The sequence below is a fragment of the Marmota monax genome, unplaced genomic scaffold (assembly GCF_021218885.2).
Source record: "Marmota monax isolate L192 unplaced genomic scaffold, Marmota_monax_Labrador192_F-V1.1 WCK01_AAM20220418_F8-fsc00040, whole genome shotgun sequence".
NCBI classification, from domain to species: Eukaryota; Metazoa; Chordata; class Mammalia; order Rodentia; family Sciuridae; genus Marmota; species Marmota monax.
The window spans coordinates 7,347,075-7,365,152 of record NW_026692782.1 but is presented as its reverse complement, the minus strand read 5'-3'; the positions used below and the strand labels follow the sequence as shown (position 1 = coordinate 7,365,152).

General features: G+C 35.9%; 1 protein-coding gene across 16 annotated transcripts in view; it reads right to left on the bottom strand.

The window, feature by feature from the left end:
• Marchf1 (membrane associated ring-CH-type finger 1) overlaps positions 1-18,078 on the bottom strand; it is a 756,948-nt gene that overhangs the window by 116,473 nt on the left and 622,397 nt on the right. Inside the window, exon 1 of one of the 16 annotated variants that reach the window (XM_046447730.2) lies at positions 7,341-7,739. The exons of the other annotated variants lie outside the window; for them this stretch is intronic. Within the exon in view, the coding sequence (XP_046303686.1) occupies positions 7,341-7,349 (9 nt within the window). The 5' untranslated portion in view covers positions 7,350-7,739. Of the gene's footprint in view, positions 1-7,340; positions 7,740-18,078 lie in introns of those variants that run through there. 16 annotated transcript variants of the gene reach the window in all.

Sequence of the window (18,078 nt, the reverse complement as noted above, 5' to 3'; positions counted from 1 at the left end):
CCTTTTCTCAGCTCCGGAGCTTGGGCTCTGAGTTGTAGTTAAAGCTATCCATGTTTCCTGGAAGCATTTTTTTTTTTTTTTTGCTACCATTCTGGAATTTCCTTTGTGTGTCTTATTATTTGGAACTTTTTGTGCCTCTCCTATTTTGGAATTCCTTGATTTTTGGAATCGGATGCATTCATTTTTCTAGATGCTTTTTGTTTGTTTGTTTCCCCAGAATATAGATTTTAGAGAATGGGACATAAACTTTTGAAACTTTAATTTCTCAGAATATTTTTTTTCTTCCCTACCATTCAATTGATATCTTAAGTGGATATAGAATTTTAAATTAGAAATAGTTTTACTTTAAAAATTTGAAGCAATGGCTCCTTTTTGGCCCCTTAGATTTCAGGGTTTTAAGAAGTTGGAGGCTACGTTGATTATTTATTCTTTAAAAATAATCTTTGGGTTCTTCTTGGAAGGTGTGTAATGTAGTGTTTTGACTGTGTTTAGATTTTTTTTTTATTAATTTTTTATTGTTGGTTGTTCAAAACATTACAAATTTCTTGATATATCATATTTCACACTTTGATTCAAGTGGGTTATGAACTCCCATTTTTACCCCGTATACAGATTGCAGAATCACATCAGTTACACATCCATGATTTACATATTGCCATACTAGTGTCTGTTGTGTTCTGCTGCCTTTCCTATCCTCTACTATCCCCCCTCCCCTCCCCTCCCCTCCCCTCCCCTCCCCTCCCCTCTTCTCTCTCTACCCCCTCTACTGTCATTCATTTCTCCCCCTTGTATTATTTTTCCCTTTCCCCTCACTTCCTCTTGTATGTACTTTTGTATAACCCTGAGGGTCTCCTTCCATTTCCATGCAATTTCCCTTCTCTCTCCCTTTCCCTCCCACCTGTGTTTAGATCTTTAACAATGCCTTTTGCTGGATACACAGTTAGTCCACTGAGTCGGGAAGCTTAGTCTTCCAATTTGGGGGATGTTTTCTTGAATTGTTTTGCTGACAGTTTCAACTCACATGTTTTCTTTTTTCTCTAAGTCTGTACCTCTTATTACTTGGATGTTGAAACTCCTGAAGTGAGTCTTAATTTTGTAACCTTTTATTTTACTTTCTGGAAGTTTCCCTGACTTTTTTCCTTCCAAACTTTAAAACTACTGTTTACTTCTGTTTTCATATTTGTGTTGGTGCTGTTCATTTCTCACTCTTTTCTATTCAGTTCATCTTCCCTTTTCATAGAGCACTACACTTAAAAAATTCCTATGTTCCTTCATTGTCTCTGTTTAAATCTCAATCTCTCTCTCTCTCTCTCTCTCTCTCTCTCTCTCTCTCTCTCTCTCTCTCTCCTAGAAGCTTTCCTCAAATATCTGCACATTGGATCCTGTTATTAATGAGTAACCAAAACCTGCTTTAAAATTCTATGTGAGTGCTTGGGGCTGGCTAAGAAGCAGCTTTCATGCAAGGTGCTCAGGCTAAACTGGTTTTGGGAACAATTCCCTCAACTTTAAGTATCTGTAGCTAGAAAGAATCCAGCCATATCTTGCCTTGGGCATGAAGTTATTGCCAACATTCTGGTACCAAGAGAGGAAAAAGGAGTTAGGGAGTCCGCTCAATCCAGAGAGAGGGAGGAGGGAGAGAGAGAAAGAGAGGGAGAGATAGCATTTGTTTGCCAAGGATTATCATTGACTTGGCCAAAAAAATTTTTTTTCTTCTTAACTTGGGGGTTCATAGACCATGCAGATAATACAAATTTGAGCCCATGGAATGTAGTCTAAATCTGTGATTAAATTTCTTAGAGGCCTTTTTTTTTTTCCTTATTATATGCAGAATTCAGGCCAAAATAAAAGACAAGCTTCCTTTTTGTCTCTGTGTGGGTGGTTGTATTTTTTTCCCCTCTAGTGGATACTTTCACTGAGATTGTAGTATTTTAATGGCTTTTTTTTTCCACATTTCTCTCTTTCTTTTAATGTAAAGATGTATATTTGGGTACCCACACAGGTCCTCTGCTTTGTCCTGAGTGGACCTTGACAGCCATACCACTAGATAATCATGGATGACCAGGCCACCTTCCCTCCCAGGGCAGCCACATTGACAATTCCCTGGCCAATTTCTCTGACTCATGGTTCCCTCTTCCTTTCTAATTACCGGAGAGTCGTCTTCTTGCTAGCATAGCCAGGTCCTGATAATGTTAGCGACTATATTTTTATCTAGCATCTCTATATTTTTATATTAGGAGAAATTTCAGGCCATCTTGTCTGCACCCATTGTTAGTCTTAAATTGTCTCATTTTCCTCTTTACAATGATGGGTTTTACTGGCAAAGAAGCTGAAGCTTGTGAGCCTAAATGCTGAACCCAAGAGCAGCGGATGAGTGGCAGAGCCAGGGCTACTCCTCTGGCCCAGGCTCTCTCTCCGACACACTGTATGCCTACTTTGTAAAACCCTCTGACTTTTAACATAAACTGATATGTATAAGCTCATGCTGTTGTATCTATGATCGTATATTTAGAAATGAAAATCAAGAACATAGAAATTAATAGCAATCAACTTCCTTGGGTTTAATATTTAGTGACTTCCACTTGCATCTTTTATCTCTTCTAACAACCTGCTAGATTGTTCATGAGAACTTTGAGCTGTTAACACAGCCAGGTCAAGACTTCAACGTACTTGCCAAAAATAGGGCAGTTAAAAAAAAACCTGATAAAAACACAAAACAGCTGACAAATGCAGTCAGCTGTGATACATGAATTTGCATCTTCTAACTGGAGATTGGACACTGAAAAACAAATCAGCAGAGTAGTCTCACTACCTTATTTTTTTATTGACAATGAAATCCAAGTGCACTTTCAACATTGAAAAACTTAAGAATATGTTTTGTTCAATAAACCAAAGAATAACCAGTGCTGCTATCTCTATTTGCCTGTTCCTTGGAAAATCATAAATGTACCCTTGCATATGATTGTGACAGCATACGTGGAGATTTTATTGAGGAATTCTCAGATGTATACAGATGAGCAAGTTAATTAAGATATTTTTAAATACAAAAACTGACCTCTGTTGTTAAACAATAGATTCCAAATCAATGGTTTAAAAATTTTTTTTAGAGCAGTGAGATCTCTTCTTCAAAATTAAATATTACAAAGGATACTTAAACATAAAACAGATAAAAATAAAAACAGTCTCTTTAAAAAAGTAAAGGGTGTCTTCTCACCACTCTAGCTATTTTCAGAATCAGGCACCTCCAGATGTAGTTATAAACAAACCAAACTATGTATAGAAATGATATGAATCTAAAAATCAAATTTTAAATTCCTAACACGATAGAATAAAGACATATTCTACCTGCAGGATCAGTTTATTCAGTAGACACAGTAGAAACAGGGCCCAGTGTCTATCATAACTTTAAAGACCCAAGAAAATATTTTTATGGTAATTTTATTTAAAATCAGAAAAATAAATAAAATGAATGTATAATGTTGAATCCAGACCCCAGATTATTTGTTTCAATACCAAAGTTGTCATAAAAATAGTTTTAATGTTGGTTTTTGAAGAAGGAATCCACAAGGCACTAGTGCCTAATGTCTATAAAAGTCACAGTGCAGCCGTTGTCTAGCTATAGGCTACTTACAGGATGTGATGGTGTGGGCTTAATCCCAGAATTTTTATAGTATTCCACAGAATTAAAGAGAATTGATTTTGCCTACAAAGTTTAGTATACAGGAAAATTCCTATGTCATTCTCGATGTCATAATATTTAGTGATATAGACCGAAACAACTATACAGATGCAAATTGCACTTAAAAATGATTAAAATGTTCTTTCAATGATAGAATTGAAAAGATATTGGTAGTGCTGCCAAAAATTGAATCTTGCTTTGGGTGAGAGCTGTGTTAGCTGTTGATTCTTTCTAAAGAGTTCAGATGCTCATATGGCAGGATGACTTAAGGGAATCATCCCAGTCTTTCTATCTCAAAAGAGATCTTGGCATACTTTTGTTATCCCAGCTAATAGGGAAGCTAAGGCAGAAGGATGGCAATTCCCTGGCCAGCCTGGGAAATGTTGTGAGACTTTGTCACCAAATTAAGGTTAAAAAAAAAGAATGGGGATGTAGCTCAGTGGTAGAGCACTTGCCTAGCATGCGCAAGACCCTGAGTTCAATACCTAGAACTGCAAAAAAACCCCAAAAGTCCTCTTCCAAGTGCATTCTTAGGCATTAAAGATGACAGATGACAAATGGATGTTCTTCCACCAACGCTATAATTTACTTTTATTACAACAATAATTCATTAAATTATTTAATTATTTTATATATGTGGTGAAAATGTTCAGTGTTCTCTTGAAGATATTATAGAGTGCGTAGCTTTAAAGAAATGTGAACTCAAGTCTGCTTTGTGCAGATCATTAAGGCCAAGTATGAACACATTGCCTTCACTGCTCCTTTTTCTGTGTTGTAACATTTTTTTCTCTATGAAAATTAGTGCAACCTCAGTAGAAAATTGATCACTATCATCCCCTGCTAGAAACAGAATAAACCTCTTATAAAATATACTCAAAGACACTTCCCACTTAATTATAAGCTTATCTAAAAATATAAAAAAAATTTTAATGACAAAAAGTTGCAAATTTCTCTACTTCACTGGGCATAGTGCTTTGGATAGATGCTGAGGAGGTCACTGTGCCCAATGAGTTTAACATGGCATTGCTCCCAAGTTCCTTCAGACAACCAATGTTTATGCTGCATTCTGCCTGTGAACATGCTCGTCAAGATCTCACATGGTAAGTAAAAACTTTCTGTCTTATTTAATCACCTATTCAGTACTTTGCACACATCATCATTCTACATATGGAGGACACATATCAGTAAAAGGTATCATGACTATCTTTGCCCTGTTCAAGCTTTAAAGTAAAGAACTAGGTTAACCAGGGGGTCTGAATCACTTTCCATATGTCTTTTGAAAACTTTAACATGTGTCATTTAATTTTGTCACATGGTTTGATGAAGTTTGGGCTGTTATCACAGTTTAAGTTTTTTCTGTTATATGAGCTTTGTCTTGTAAGAAGTTCTGAAATGGATCTTGAAGAAATATTTGAGCAGTTTAAAAAAAGTGTTTTTTAAAATTTTATTGCTTCTAACTAATTCTTCCTCTTTTCAGTTGCAAAAAAGAAAAAAGTCCTCAAAATTTGTGTCAGTGCTTTGTTAAGTATTGCAGCAAGAGTGATTTTTTTCATGTATACACTCTCTTTTCAAGGAAGTGCAAGTTTAGGCCTAAACTACTGCATCTCTGTAAATATAAAATAGTCACTTTAAGGATAGCCCATTCTTCCCATACCAATTGCTGTGTTTACTCTAAATGAATGGACTCGGCATCTTATCAAGGTCTCCACCACCCAGTTTATTTCCAGGGAGCATTGGGATCAAAAGAAGAGGTCATGTCACAAGATACAATTTTCAGATATTTCTTTTTTGGCCTGTTTTCATGGACTTCAAGGTTCTGCTTTACACTTCCTGTTTCTAACCACCCCATTATATGTTCCTATTTTAAAATGAAATTTAAAAACACTCGAAAATCCCACTTTAAAAAAGGTAAACAGAAAGGGCCCTAACCCCACAGACTCTGAGTATTTTGGTACACCTGGACTCTGAGCTTTGTGAAAAAAAGGGTCATTTGGATTTTATATTGTGGTCATTTAATTATTTGATGACTGAAATAACAAAGAAGAAATTTTAGAAACAACGACTTCATTCAAGATCATTTTTTTAAAAATAACAACAGTTATTTTTTTGATGCAAAATGCTTTTTAAAAAAATCACAGAAGTATGGATACTTCTGACAAGACATGGGGTGATGCTCCTGCCCTCCAGGGGCAGATTGAAGCTCTGTGGGAGAACAGTGTGACTGTAAAGTACCTGTCATGTGAACGTGGCTGACACTGCAGGACGAGTATCAAAGGGCTCACCAATGAGAGAAAAGTATTATGTCTTCCATCACTAACCACAGTTAATTCCCCGGATATTAAAGGCTTTAATAGCATAACAGAAAGGGCTCATAAATTAGAAAACGTTGACAGTAGTATTCAACTCATTGATCATGTAGGTCATAAAACCTTTTATTGATATCAAAATACATTTATTAATCTTCAGTTAAGAGTGGAATTATATCAGAAGACCGTGGAGAGGTCACTGTCCACTATAATGTATTTTTTATATGACCATAGCTACCTGGTGTCCATTATTTGTAAAAAAATTTTGAATTTGACATAAAAGTCTAATTTTAAATAAGGCTTCTCTTTTAAAAGCTTATTTTTGGGGGCTGTGGCTGTGGCTCAGAGGTAGCACACTTGCCTGGTATGTGTGAGGTGCTGGGTTCGATTCTCAGCACCACATAATAAATAAAATAAAAGTTTATCAACAACTAAAAAAAAATACTCTAAAACTTTTTTTAAAAGCTTATTTTTTAGAATGTCTAGGTTAGGATGAATATATATGCAGTCCCTGCCGCAACCACCAAATATTTCTAGTTAGAAATAACATTGGTAGAGTTTGAGCTGTGCTATTTATTTGACCTAAATATATGACTAACTAATCATGACATTGTTATATCAGTCCATATGGTGTAAACAACCATAAATTAAGGGTGATGCTTGCATGGTTTTATGAGTATATTCCAAACATCCAGATTTCACCAACTTCTCTGCTAGGTTGGTGATGAACTAACAGATCGCATTCAACAAAACTGCTGAAATTCTAAACTGAGTGAGGTGGTGAGGTAGATTCTGATCACAGAAAATGAGTTATGAAGACATAATAGTTGCCAGTCCTCAAGAATGGCTGCAGACTTACAGGTGAAGTCAGTAAGCAAATAATGACAAAATACTCATTGATAATAAATGAGTCAGAGATCCGGCATATGATAGAGAATACTAACACAGAGGAATGACTAATTGGAGTAAGAAGGAGGAGCCGGTGAGGGAGAATGGGCAAAAGAAAGATGAGAGCATGTGGCAAGTGAGATAGTCTAGGGACCATGAGGACCCTACAGAAACATATGGAAAAGAAATCAAACCGGAGGCAGAAAAGCAACAGAGCTCCTTACTGTTGTTGAAACATGGTGTCAGCAAAGGACTGGGTGAGGAGACCAGAGCATGTCAAATCACAAAATAAGACCAGCTGGAAGCTTAACTATGACTTGGGATAATATGTCTGAAAGGCAAAACCAAATTTAACAGAAGCCAAGAAAAGAGAGTTACACTTCTCAAAATTGCCTTCCCTGAATACTTCTTGGTGAGAGATCCTCTGGAGTAATTTGGAAGGTGGAAGAGGAAAAGAATCCTTTACTCACCACAAGCATTTGCAGCTAGGTGTGTGGCCAACCTGGGAATCACAGAGGCTTTCTGGTGAGCCATTGAGATCTACCCATTTCACTTCTGCATGCTGTGGTATTTGTGGGAGCTTCTGAGAATTCTTGAGAATTGCAGCAGCTTTTGGAGCTTCAGGCTGAATGCAGTAATATTCCCTGAAAAATTCTCACATCTTCAGTCTCCCAGATCTTCCATGGTTGGTGTAAGCTTCTAGTTCTCATATTAAATATTTTATAGCTGGAATATGTACAATGGCTTCTCTTTTTCTGATTGGACTTTGACTTGGCTTTAGTTTTACTGTCTTATCTCATATTTGCTTAGTTATCTTATACTGTTGGTCACAGTATTAAAAGGCGTGTTTCTTGCAAATAATTTGGTGCAAAGTGAGAATTTTGTTCATGCCAGGTACCTGAAACTACTAGTAATCCAGAATTTCATTAATTTCATTCTAGGAATTGCAGGTGCTATGTGTCAACATTTCCTGTTCTCACTCAATCCTTGGGTTCAACCTTGAAAGGCCACAGAAAGCAGATGTTTTCCAAGACTCTGATGGGGTAGGTCCCAACTTCTGTGGCTTCCCAGCCTCTCAGTTACTCAACCACCTCTGATATTGGTAAACACTCGTAGGGAAAATTAGCCCCAAATACCAAGGTCTCCTCTGTAGATGTTTATCTTCCTGTGGATTTTTAATATTTCATTACTGTTACATTAATTCTTAATAGTTTTCAAGGCGATGATTTTTGTAACTTTATGAGAAGTTTCTTTAGTATTATTCATTAAAACACAAATATCTCATTTTATAATAATATTTTTTTAGCTTGGTTAAAGAGATCATTATGATAACATAACTAAATGAAATAGAAATAATTTTAGTATGATAAGGGCTTTTCTAAGTCAGACATAAAAATCAGAAATCAGAAATTAAAAGAGATTAAAAAATTCTATGTAAAAATGAAATTATCTATACATAAAAAGTAACATGATACAGATTGAAACTAAGTATTTGATACGTTTAAATAAATATGTATGTAAAAAAATTCTTCATGTCCATCATTTTTGATATCCTCAATTCCACTTTTGTTTTATATTTTCTTACTCAGCACATTTCTTTTTCTGTTTCCTTCCTTTCTCTTTCATTGTATTAGCTTATTCTCTCTATAGCTTTACCTTCATGCTTTCTAGATTGAAGAACTTCTTGACACTCTCTAAATAATAATTTTCTAAATGATTTGTTAATTAATTCAATGAATATTTACTGAATATTCTGGGATCTGGGGCTGCAATGGTTAAAAAGAAAAACAAATATTCTTATTCTGGTAGTTAAAGACTACCAAGGTTCTAAAGGGTTCTATTTTTTTCTTCTGAATCTCCCAGTATTTCCTTTCTTGTGCCTTGTAGTGCCTGGTAATCATGGATTCATTTAAAAACTTATTTATCTTTGAACAAAAGGAGAGGTCGGCTCTATGCCAGTGGAAAGACTGGGATATTATGTCCGGCTCATTCCTTACCGGGTTCACTTTCCCTTGCATTTAACTGATAGTTTATGGAACATGTAGCTCCTTGCCCAGCTCCTGATTCAGCAGTTGGATGCATAGGGGATCTTCTCCAAGGCCATCTATGGTACCTAGTTTACAAAGGAACTTAAAATGGATAAATGAAACCCATAACCATCACTACTTACTGTTACAAAGGCTCTTCTATCTTATCTCTGTCTATGGTCATAGCTATTTCTCTGTAAATGTACTTTTATTTTGGGGAAATACAATTAAGCAACAAGATGTCCAAACGCTGAGAGTGATTGAGGTTGTGGAATCAGCATTTTGACTACTTTGAAAACCACAACTCTCATAGTAGAGAGAAAGCTGCCCAGGTGTTGCTTAGTAGAGACTTCGTATTTTGGAATAGGGTTCTGGTAGAGGGAGCATTTAGTAGTTATCTTAACTTTCAGCAAGAGCACAAGGCAAATCTTTCACCAGTTGCTTTTGTAATTTTTTAAGCATGACTCTATTTGGCAGTTTTTTGTTATGTCTTTGTAGGTACTTTCCTAGTAGGTGCTGATGAAACAAGGTTAAACACATGCCATTTTTTTCTTTCTTTTTTTTTTATCCTAAGGTTAAATTTTAGTTTACTTTCTTACATGTATCTTTGGTATTTATAAGTAAATGGATAGGTATTTTAGTATGAATATGTTAGATTTGCAAAACTGAATGGTATGTAATCAAGTAGGTCATGACGTATTTTCGATCTTTAGATAACTGCATATTTATATACGATCCTCATAGCAGTTGAGTTTGAAAGAAGAAAGGTACTTTTGTTTCCTAAAAATAAAATGAGAACAGGAAGTATTTTTCTAAAGATCATCTCAATACCTTTTAAACACTCTAATTGTTTTTTTCTGCATTTCAAAAGTAATTAAAGTTTATTGTTCAGATAAAGAAAGGGAGAAAATTAGGCCCACCTGCTTTTTTACTGTAGAGCTTTGCCATCGCTGTCATATGTTTGATTTGTTCACTCCAGGGATATTCATACAAAGAGGACTAGGTGCAGGCTCAGAGATCCACTGTCCTAGTTCCAAATCTGTCACTTCCTAATTGTGTGATCTTGGACAAGTATTCTAACCTCCCAGTGCCTCAATGACTTTATCTGTAAAATGGGGATAATATTATCTCCCTCACAGTAGCAGTAATTGAGATAATACAAGTATGTCCCTTTAAAAGTTCCTGGCACACAAGACGCACTTAATAATCTTAGGTAATATTATTTATAATTTCCATGTTAAAAATGAGTTACTTAACGTTTTGTGTTATGACTCTTCTACTTAATGATATTTCATGTGTATCTTATACAATAAAATTTGTTCTATAACATAATTTTAATAACTGTAGGGTGTGTACTTTTTAATGTTATAATATTTTGACCTTTGTAGTTGATTTGTTTTGAGCTCTTTTATTATTATATATGCATTTGTATTTACCTGATGCTTTAACAAAATTACCACAAATTTAGTTATTTAAAATAACACAAATTTATTATCTTAAACTTCTGGAAGTCACAAATCTGAAATACAGGTGTTAGCAGGGCTGCTGTGTTCTTTCTAGAAGAACATCTCTTTCATAGTCTTTTCCAACTTCCAGAGGCTGCCCGTAACGATCCCTCTTGTTCTTTTTTGAAGTGTTTCCCTCCAAACTCTGGTCCTTTTGTCACATGTCCTATTCTGACTGAGACTCTCTTATCTCCCTGAGGTTGACCCTTGTGATTACATTGGGCCCACACAAAATTCTCAACAAAGCTGCAGGATCCATTTTTGCCACAAGGGTAATCACAGGTTGCAGGATTTAGGAAGCAGATATCTTTGGAGGACCATTATTCAACCAACCACAGACTGTACACCAAATTTAAATAAGTATTTTTAGAGAAAGCAATGTCTATTCACCCTTTCATTATTTCTAAGAATACATTTCTAGACTGGTCAAATAGCATGCTCACTTAATATTGTCCTTGATATGGCCTCGTTAACATTTAGCAAAATCCTAACTGAATGACTGTTAACTAACTCAAGCCAAGGAAGGATGTTGCATTAATTTACATTTTGATCAGGTTTTATGAAAACTGAATTTTATTTTAATGTTGACTGTTTTTGGGATCATTAAGCCTTTTGATCATCCTAACTCTAAGCTTTTAGTTTGTTGTCATTCCCCACCCCCTCTTATTTAGTCGGATTCCAATAAGAAAACAGAAGGACCTTCTTAGTTTTCTATACCCACACAAATTGTTAATAGAATAAAGACATCCTATTAAATAAGATTTGTTCTTTCAGAAATCCTAAAATGGCTACTTCATAAAATTCAAGTAAGAAAAATAGGTGAGATATAACATCTAAAATAAGCCATAAGAAATAAACATATGATTTGCTAGACGAAAACCCTACACAGAATATCATAAAAAGCAAGTTTTTGTGATGTGCTTGTCATATACCACGGAGTAGACCTGGTGCACTCAATACTGCTTTTGGAATCTGTCATGAATATAGTTCATGAATTGGAGTTGGGGAATATGGACACTACTTATTCAAATCAAAGAAATATAAGAAACATAAACTGAAAAAATAAATACCCACTCCTTTTACAAAGGGAAACTAGCATAGATTCCTAACACCTCCTTCAAAATCATTTGTGGAAAATGCAAAGATACAGGAATTCCAGGAGTTCACATAAATAACACACTGTCACCCCAACTCGATCCACCTTGGGCAAAGACAAAGGCTTGAACTGGCACCTGCAGGGGGCTGTGGAAGGGAGGCCCATGGGGACTTGAACTTGCCTCTAAGCTTCTCCCCTTCATTGCCCTTGCCTTCCTTTTCACTATCAAAGTCAGCATCACCACCTGTCAACACCAGGAAGGCAGTGATTTAGGGAACAATTAAGTTGTAAAAGCACACAGGGCAAAACAGAAGCCACAGGAAATGTAAAGTAGGGGGCTGGGGAATGAAGGAACAGGTGGGGCCGACCAGCTCTTCAGGTGCTTCAGAGCCTCTAGCTTCTCCCTTCCGCAGTCCCCAGTTTGCAAGCTTTATTCTAGGAAGACGTCTCCTCAGGCAGCTTCTCCCCCAAGACGCAGGTAAAAGGCAAAGAGTGTTTTCTCAGGAGGAGTGATCGCAGGCGGGGTTATCCACAGTGGCTTAGGTGTTTGGAACTTGGGGTTTTGAAACCTGGTTTTCATTCCCACCCCAGCCTTTAGCTCTTCCCTAGTTCCCCCGTGTGGCAGGAACAGGTATTTTCAGAGAAACAGGAACTCACAAATCAGACATCAGATGCCTGAGCAGTGTAACTGAAAGAAAGGCTTACATGGAACAACATATGGGAATTCAGAGCACAATTATTTGTAGACATAATTTTAAATAAGTATAATATGTAAATTTGTGCTTAGGCAGGAAAGAAAAGATACCAGCAACATGAAATGAGAAAAATAAATCAGAATTGAAAAGACTAGATATTAAAATATAATGGTGACATAGAGAACATAACAAAAGGGGTAGATACCAAGCTGGAAATACCTGAAAAACTAATTAGCAATTTGCAAGATAATATTAAATAACTCTTTTGGATGAAAACTTTAAAGAATATATAGAAATATACATATAAAATATAATATTAAGGATAAACCTAGCCAGGTATGATGGTGCATGCCTGTAATCCCAGTGGCTCTGGAGGCTGAGGCAGGAGGATTGCGAGTTCAAAGCCAGCCTCAGCAATTTAGCAAGGCTCTATGCAACTCAGTGGGACCCTGTTTCTAAATAAAATACAAAAAAGAGCTGGGATGTGGCTCAGTGGGTAAGCCCCCTTCCCCCGCCCCTTGTTCAAACCCTCGTACCAAAAAAAAAAAAGATGAACCTAAAAAAGGATGAAGACCTCAGGTTGAAAAGGTTAGTAGAGTGTTAAACAAGAGATAGAAGAGAAAGACGTGATCACCTAAGCCATTTAGTGAAATTTAGAAGTATCAAAGTATATTACTCCAAAAGCATTCAGAGTAATATAACAAATCTCTCTAAGAAGCAGACTGCCAAACATTTTGATATAACATTTGACATAAGAATAATGGAAAACAATTATAAAGTATTGAAGAATATCCAGATGTGGATATTGAAGAATATTACATGTGAAGACATAAAAAAATCCCTTAGGCATTTAAGATTTCAAAAGTTTTGCTCAGGCCACAAGATGAAATTACCCTTGGAGCAGGTATTCAAATAAGTAAAGGTGAAAAATATCTACAGAAACCTAGATGCCTTAGTGTCGGGGGAAAAGGTATCCAAATTTCTCATTAAATTTTTTTTTGTGGAGGAGAGAGAAAGAGAGACACAGACAGAGAAGGAAGAGGAGAAGGAGAAGCAGCACAAAATTGGTAAGATCCACTTAAAATAAATTAGATGGTTTATCAGTAACAAATTAAGTCCTTAAGTTCTAAAACATATGAATAAAATGTAGCACAGACAACAGTAAGTTTCTGCTCAAGTAGTGGTTTTATTATTGTGATCACGTCAGTATTGGTAAATTTAGGAAATTTAGGAAAGTGATTAAATGAACACTGTAACTCTTCTGCTGAGATTAACCACCATAAGGACAATAGAACCATGTATAGCTGTAAGACATAAACAACTAAATCTATAAAAGGAATGCAATAATAAATACACAAAAATAAAAGAAGAAATAAGATTCATATACAATTGAAAATAATTACAGCTACTCAAAATAGATTAAAAAATAAGATTTCACAATATTTGGTGGTGTTTTCTACAAGTGGCATTCCTAAAACAACACATAACAGTTTTTTAAAGGAAAATATTAGCAACAACAACAACAAAAAACCTGACGAGCAATTTAAAAAGCCTAACAAAATAGAACTTAAAGCAAAACTATCACGTGGGGAAACAGAGATGTCACATACTAGAAAAAAAAATATACAAAAAGAAGGCATGACATCATAAACATTATGTGTCAAAACCTTTCAAGGGGAAATAGGTAAATTGATAATTGTCAGAAACTGAGCAAGTACACAAAAAATAAGCAAATTATTCTTATGCCAAACCCAGAACAAATATATATATATATATCTGAGTCACATTCTCTTTTTTGTATTTTATTTAGAGACAGGGTCTCACTGAGTTACTTCGGACCTGGTTCAGTTGCTGAGGCTGGCTTTGAACTCACGATCCTCCTGCCTCAGACTCCCAAGCCACTGGGATTACAGGCCTGGCCAGAACAGATTTTTAAAGAGATAAATTGGGTCATGCCATTCTCCTACTCAAATTCTTCTGTAGTGTCCCATAAGAAGATCCAGAAACTTCTACAAACTTGTAGTGTCTGCCTGATTTGTTCCCATCTTATTTCTTTTTTTGTGTGGGGGGGATGGGGTGTGAAGTTCTCTTCCATCTTCATCACACTGGCCTTCTACCTGTACCTGCTTGGGAGACACTAAGCTCCTTCCTGCCTTAGAGCCTTGAAGTTTCCTATTCCCTGTCACAGTGGTCTTTCATTTATATCTAGTACCTTCCTATGATTCAGGTTTCTTCTTAAAATATCTCTACTCTAGGGAGAACCTGCCAATTTATGCTATATTTAAAACAAATAAATGAAAGATACCTACTTTCCCCCATGTTTTTCTGTGCTGACACTTTATTTCTTCAACGATACTGAATACCTCTGATATTACTTTGGTTTCATCTTATCTGTTGTCAGCCTCTCTCTCTTGTGCAAAAGCATGACCTTGAATTATGACTTTTATCCACCACGCATTCAAAATCCAACCGAGTGCCTGGCACACATCACGTGCCAAGGCATGACTGAAGGGGGTCTGCCTGATGAAGAGGAACAAACAGGAGTTTGTAAACCCAGATTTCCAACTTGCCAGTAGTATTACTTGGAAACACTCTGGACTGTTTCCTCATTTGTAAAACGTATAGTTTTTTTTTTTTCTTTAAACAACCTTGCTAGGTTGAAAAGATGGGCTCACTCAAGAATTAATTCATGTGAGAAATCCTGAGAGCGGTGTGTAGCATGCAGCAGCTAAACTGGTGATGTTAATAAAGAAGACTTGGTTCTCGGCTCTTCTTTCCTAGCTCAGTTGCTCTTGATACAGAATTATTAGTGTAACTGCAAGCTAAAACTGCCACAGATGTCATTCCTTGGTTCCCTGCCCTTCCTTATTTCTTATAGTACAACATGAGTGTTATATTCAGGTCAGAAAACCACTTGAACTTCATTTTGATTATTATGACAATGTTATCAGTCCTGCCAGATTAAAGCAATCGCCATCTCGATATTGTTTCTCTGCTCAGGCAAAGTGGATCATATACATTATGATTAAATAACACAGAATCTGTTCTGCCTCTTGCATAGAATTAATTTTGGTATAGCTTCCATTTCATTAGAGGAGCACTTTAAAACAGGTCAAGTGTAACCAAGACTAAATTGAAAATGCATTATTCTATTTTTGGTAGGCCCTCCAAACTGATACATATTTAATGCAATTTTATAAGGAAGTTCAAATGTCAGGCAGACTCCTTTAAGGAAATAAATGTCTTAAGTCTCACACTAGGTAATTTTAGAATAAACACTCAGTATATCTCGGCTACTATCCTGAAGCATTTTCTGGGTAGAAAATAAGCTATTTGTGTGAGTTATGTGGAATAAGCTGACAGTAGTGTTGTGAAGACTGCTCTCTTTATTGTCTGTGTCTCTTTGAGATTGACTTTATGCTTTCAGGAATACCTTGTATTTTCCTATACTTTTTTTCTCAGCATTGGATTCTTGGAATTATGGGAGTTTAATGAAATTTAGGTTTCTGCCTTACCATTTATCTACCTATTAACAGTTGTATTTATCAGCTTGTTCAGCCAGCTAGAGAACCACAGTAATTTTTAACTTTCACTTATGTAAACATAGCTGCTTGCAGATAAAGCCACTTTCTTTGGCAGTAAACACTAATTAAAAATGGAACATTTTTATTTCCATAACTGTCCTGATTTTTAAAAAATAAATGCATAGAATAAAGAGTCATGTACTAAGGCATTTGCGTTTGTCACCACATTATGGAATTTGTGCCAGAAAGAAGGGTAAGCTGTGCCCATAAATTATCAAGTGTAGTATTTGGCTCTCAAAATACCCAAATCCAAGGAAAGAGGAGGGAGTTGAATTGCTTCCCATCCTGTCAGAGTGCTTTGGGAGAATTGGAAATGAAAATTTCTGGGTTTTGTGTTGAAACTTGTGCTGTGGATTTCAGGAACTCACTGGGTTTTTCAGGAGTATTTTATTAGACATGAAGATATGCCAATTTGTTTCTTTTCTGGAAGACAGTCTCTGAGCATGTATGCTGCCATGTCCAATCTTCCCCAGAAGCTCAGCTCGTCCTGCTTGGTGACTTCTGCCATTTAGAAAACCCTAGGATACATGCAACCCGAATTCCTCTTCTCCCATGTTCCTTGAAGCAGTAAATGGTAGTACATGGACCCTCATATCTTCCTGGTAGTAAGGACAGAAACCTGAATATCACCTTAAACTCCTCTTTCATCTAACTCCAAAACTCCGAAGTCTGCAAGTCCTGTATTTTTTACCTTTTACAGAATATCTCCTATTTATCTCCACTTCTTGTTTTTAACTCCTATAATTCACTTGTGTCAACTGCCATTGCTTTTTTTTTTTTGGTTTGTTCATATTTAAGGTTAATGTATTTGCCTTTGTACCAGCATTATATCGCCAAATGTAATTTTAATATTTTTTAAATAACAAATGTGGTCCATGTATGCATAAATGCCCGGGTCATAAAAGCTACAATGTGGTTTTGATAATATCTTATATTTTCTGCACATCAATATAAATGCATTACAAAAGTAATATTATTCTTCCTCTGTCCCCCTTTAGCCTATTCTCCTTATATAACAAAATATAGTACACACATATTATATATATATATATGAGTGATATGTGTAATTTATATATGTATATATTAATTACACATATCATTCTTATAATTCTTTATGGTAATTATTATGCCTGGATTTTATATTCTGTAGGACTAGTGTAACTTTACTGTCACACCAATTTCTGGATGTTTCTAATTTTCTTGCTGATTTCAGTTTCATTACATCATATTGGTATATGCATATAACTTATTTTGATCATTTCCACCCTCTCATTCATCACCCTTCCCCTCCTACCTTCCCCCAGTCCCTTTCCTTTTCATTAATAGCCTCCCTTATACATTCACTTTGTCTTTTTTTCCTTCTCAATTCCATATGACAGAAAATAAGTACAACTCGTCTTTCTGAGTCATTTATTTCATGTGACATGATGATCTCTAGTCCCTCCATTTTCCTGCAAGTGACATGATTTTTTTCTTCCATACTGTTGCATAGTACTCCATTGTGAATATATGCCACATTTTCTTCATTCATTTATTGACTGGTGCCATTTAAGAACTTGGCTATTGAGAGTTGTGCTGTAATAAACATGGGTATTCAGGTTTCTCTATAGTCTGCTGACTAATTCTTTCAGATATATACTGAGGAGTGGTATAACTAGATCATATGGTAGTTTTCATTTTTTTAGTCTTTTTAGGAACTTCCACACTGATTTCCATAATGGCTGTACTAATTTACATTCCATTAATGATCTATAAAAGGCTCTCCATTTTCCTGCATCCTTTCCAGCATTTATCGTTATCTGTATTCTTGATGATTACCATACTAACTGCAGTGAAATGAAATCTCAATGTAGTTTTGATTGGCATTTCCCTGATGGCTAAACATGTTGAATACTTTTTGACCATTTGCATTTCTTCTTTTGAGAAATGTCTGTTCGGTTCATTTGCCTATTTATCTATGGGTTGGGTTATTTTGTGATGGACTTTTTTTTTTTTTTTGTACCAGAGATTGAACTCAGGAACACTTAACCACTGAGCAACATCCCCAGTCCTTTTTTAAATTTTAGTTTTTATTTTGAGACAGGGTCTTGCTAGGTTGCTTACAATCTTGCTAAATTGCTAAGGCTGGCTTTGAACCTGCAATACTCTGCCTCAGCCTCCCAAGATACTGGGATTCCAGGTGTGTGCTATCATGCTCAGCTTGTCATTGCCTTTTAACTCTCTCTTGCTTGTCTGTCTTTTCCTAAATTGATTAGCTACAGTGCACTTACTAAACTCAGACCTTTTCACACTGCTTTCCTC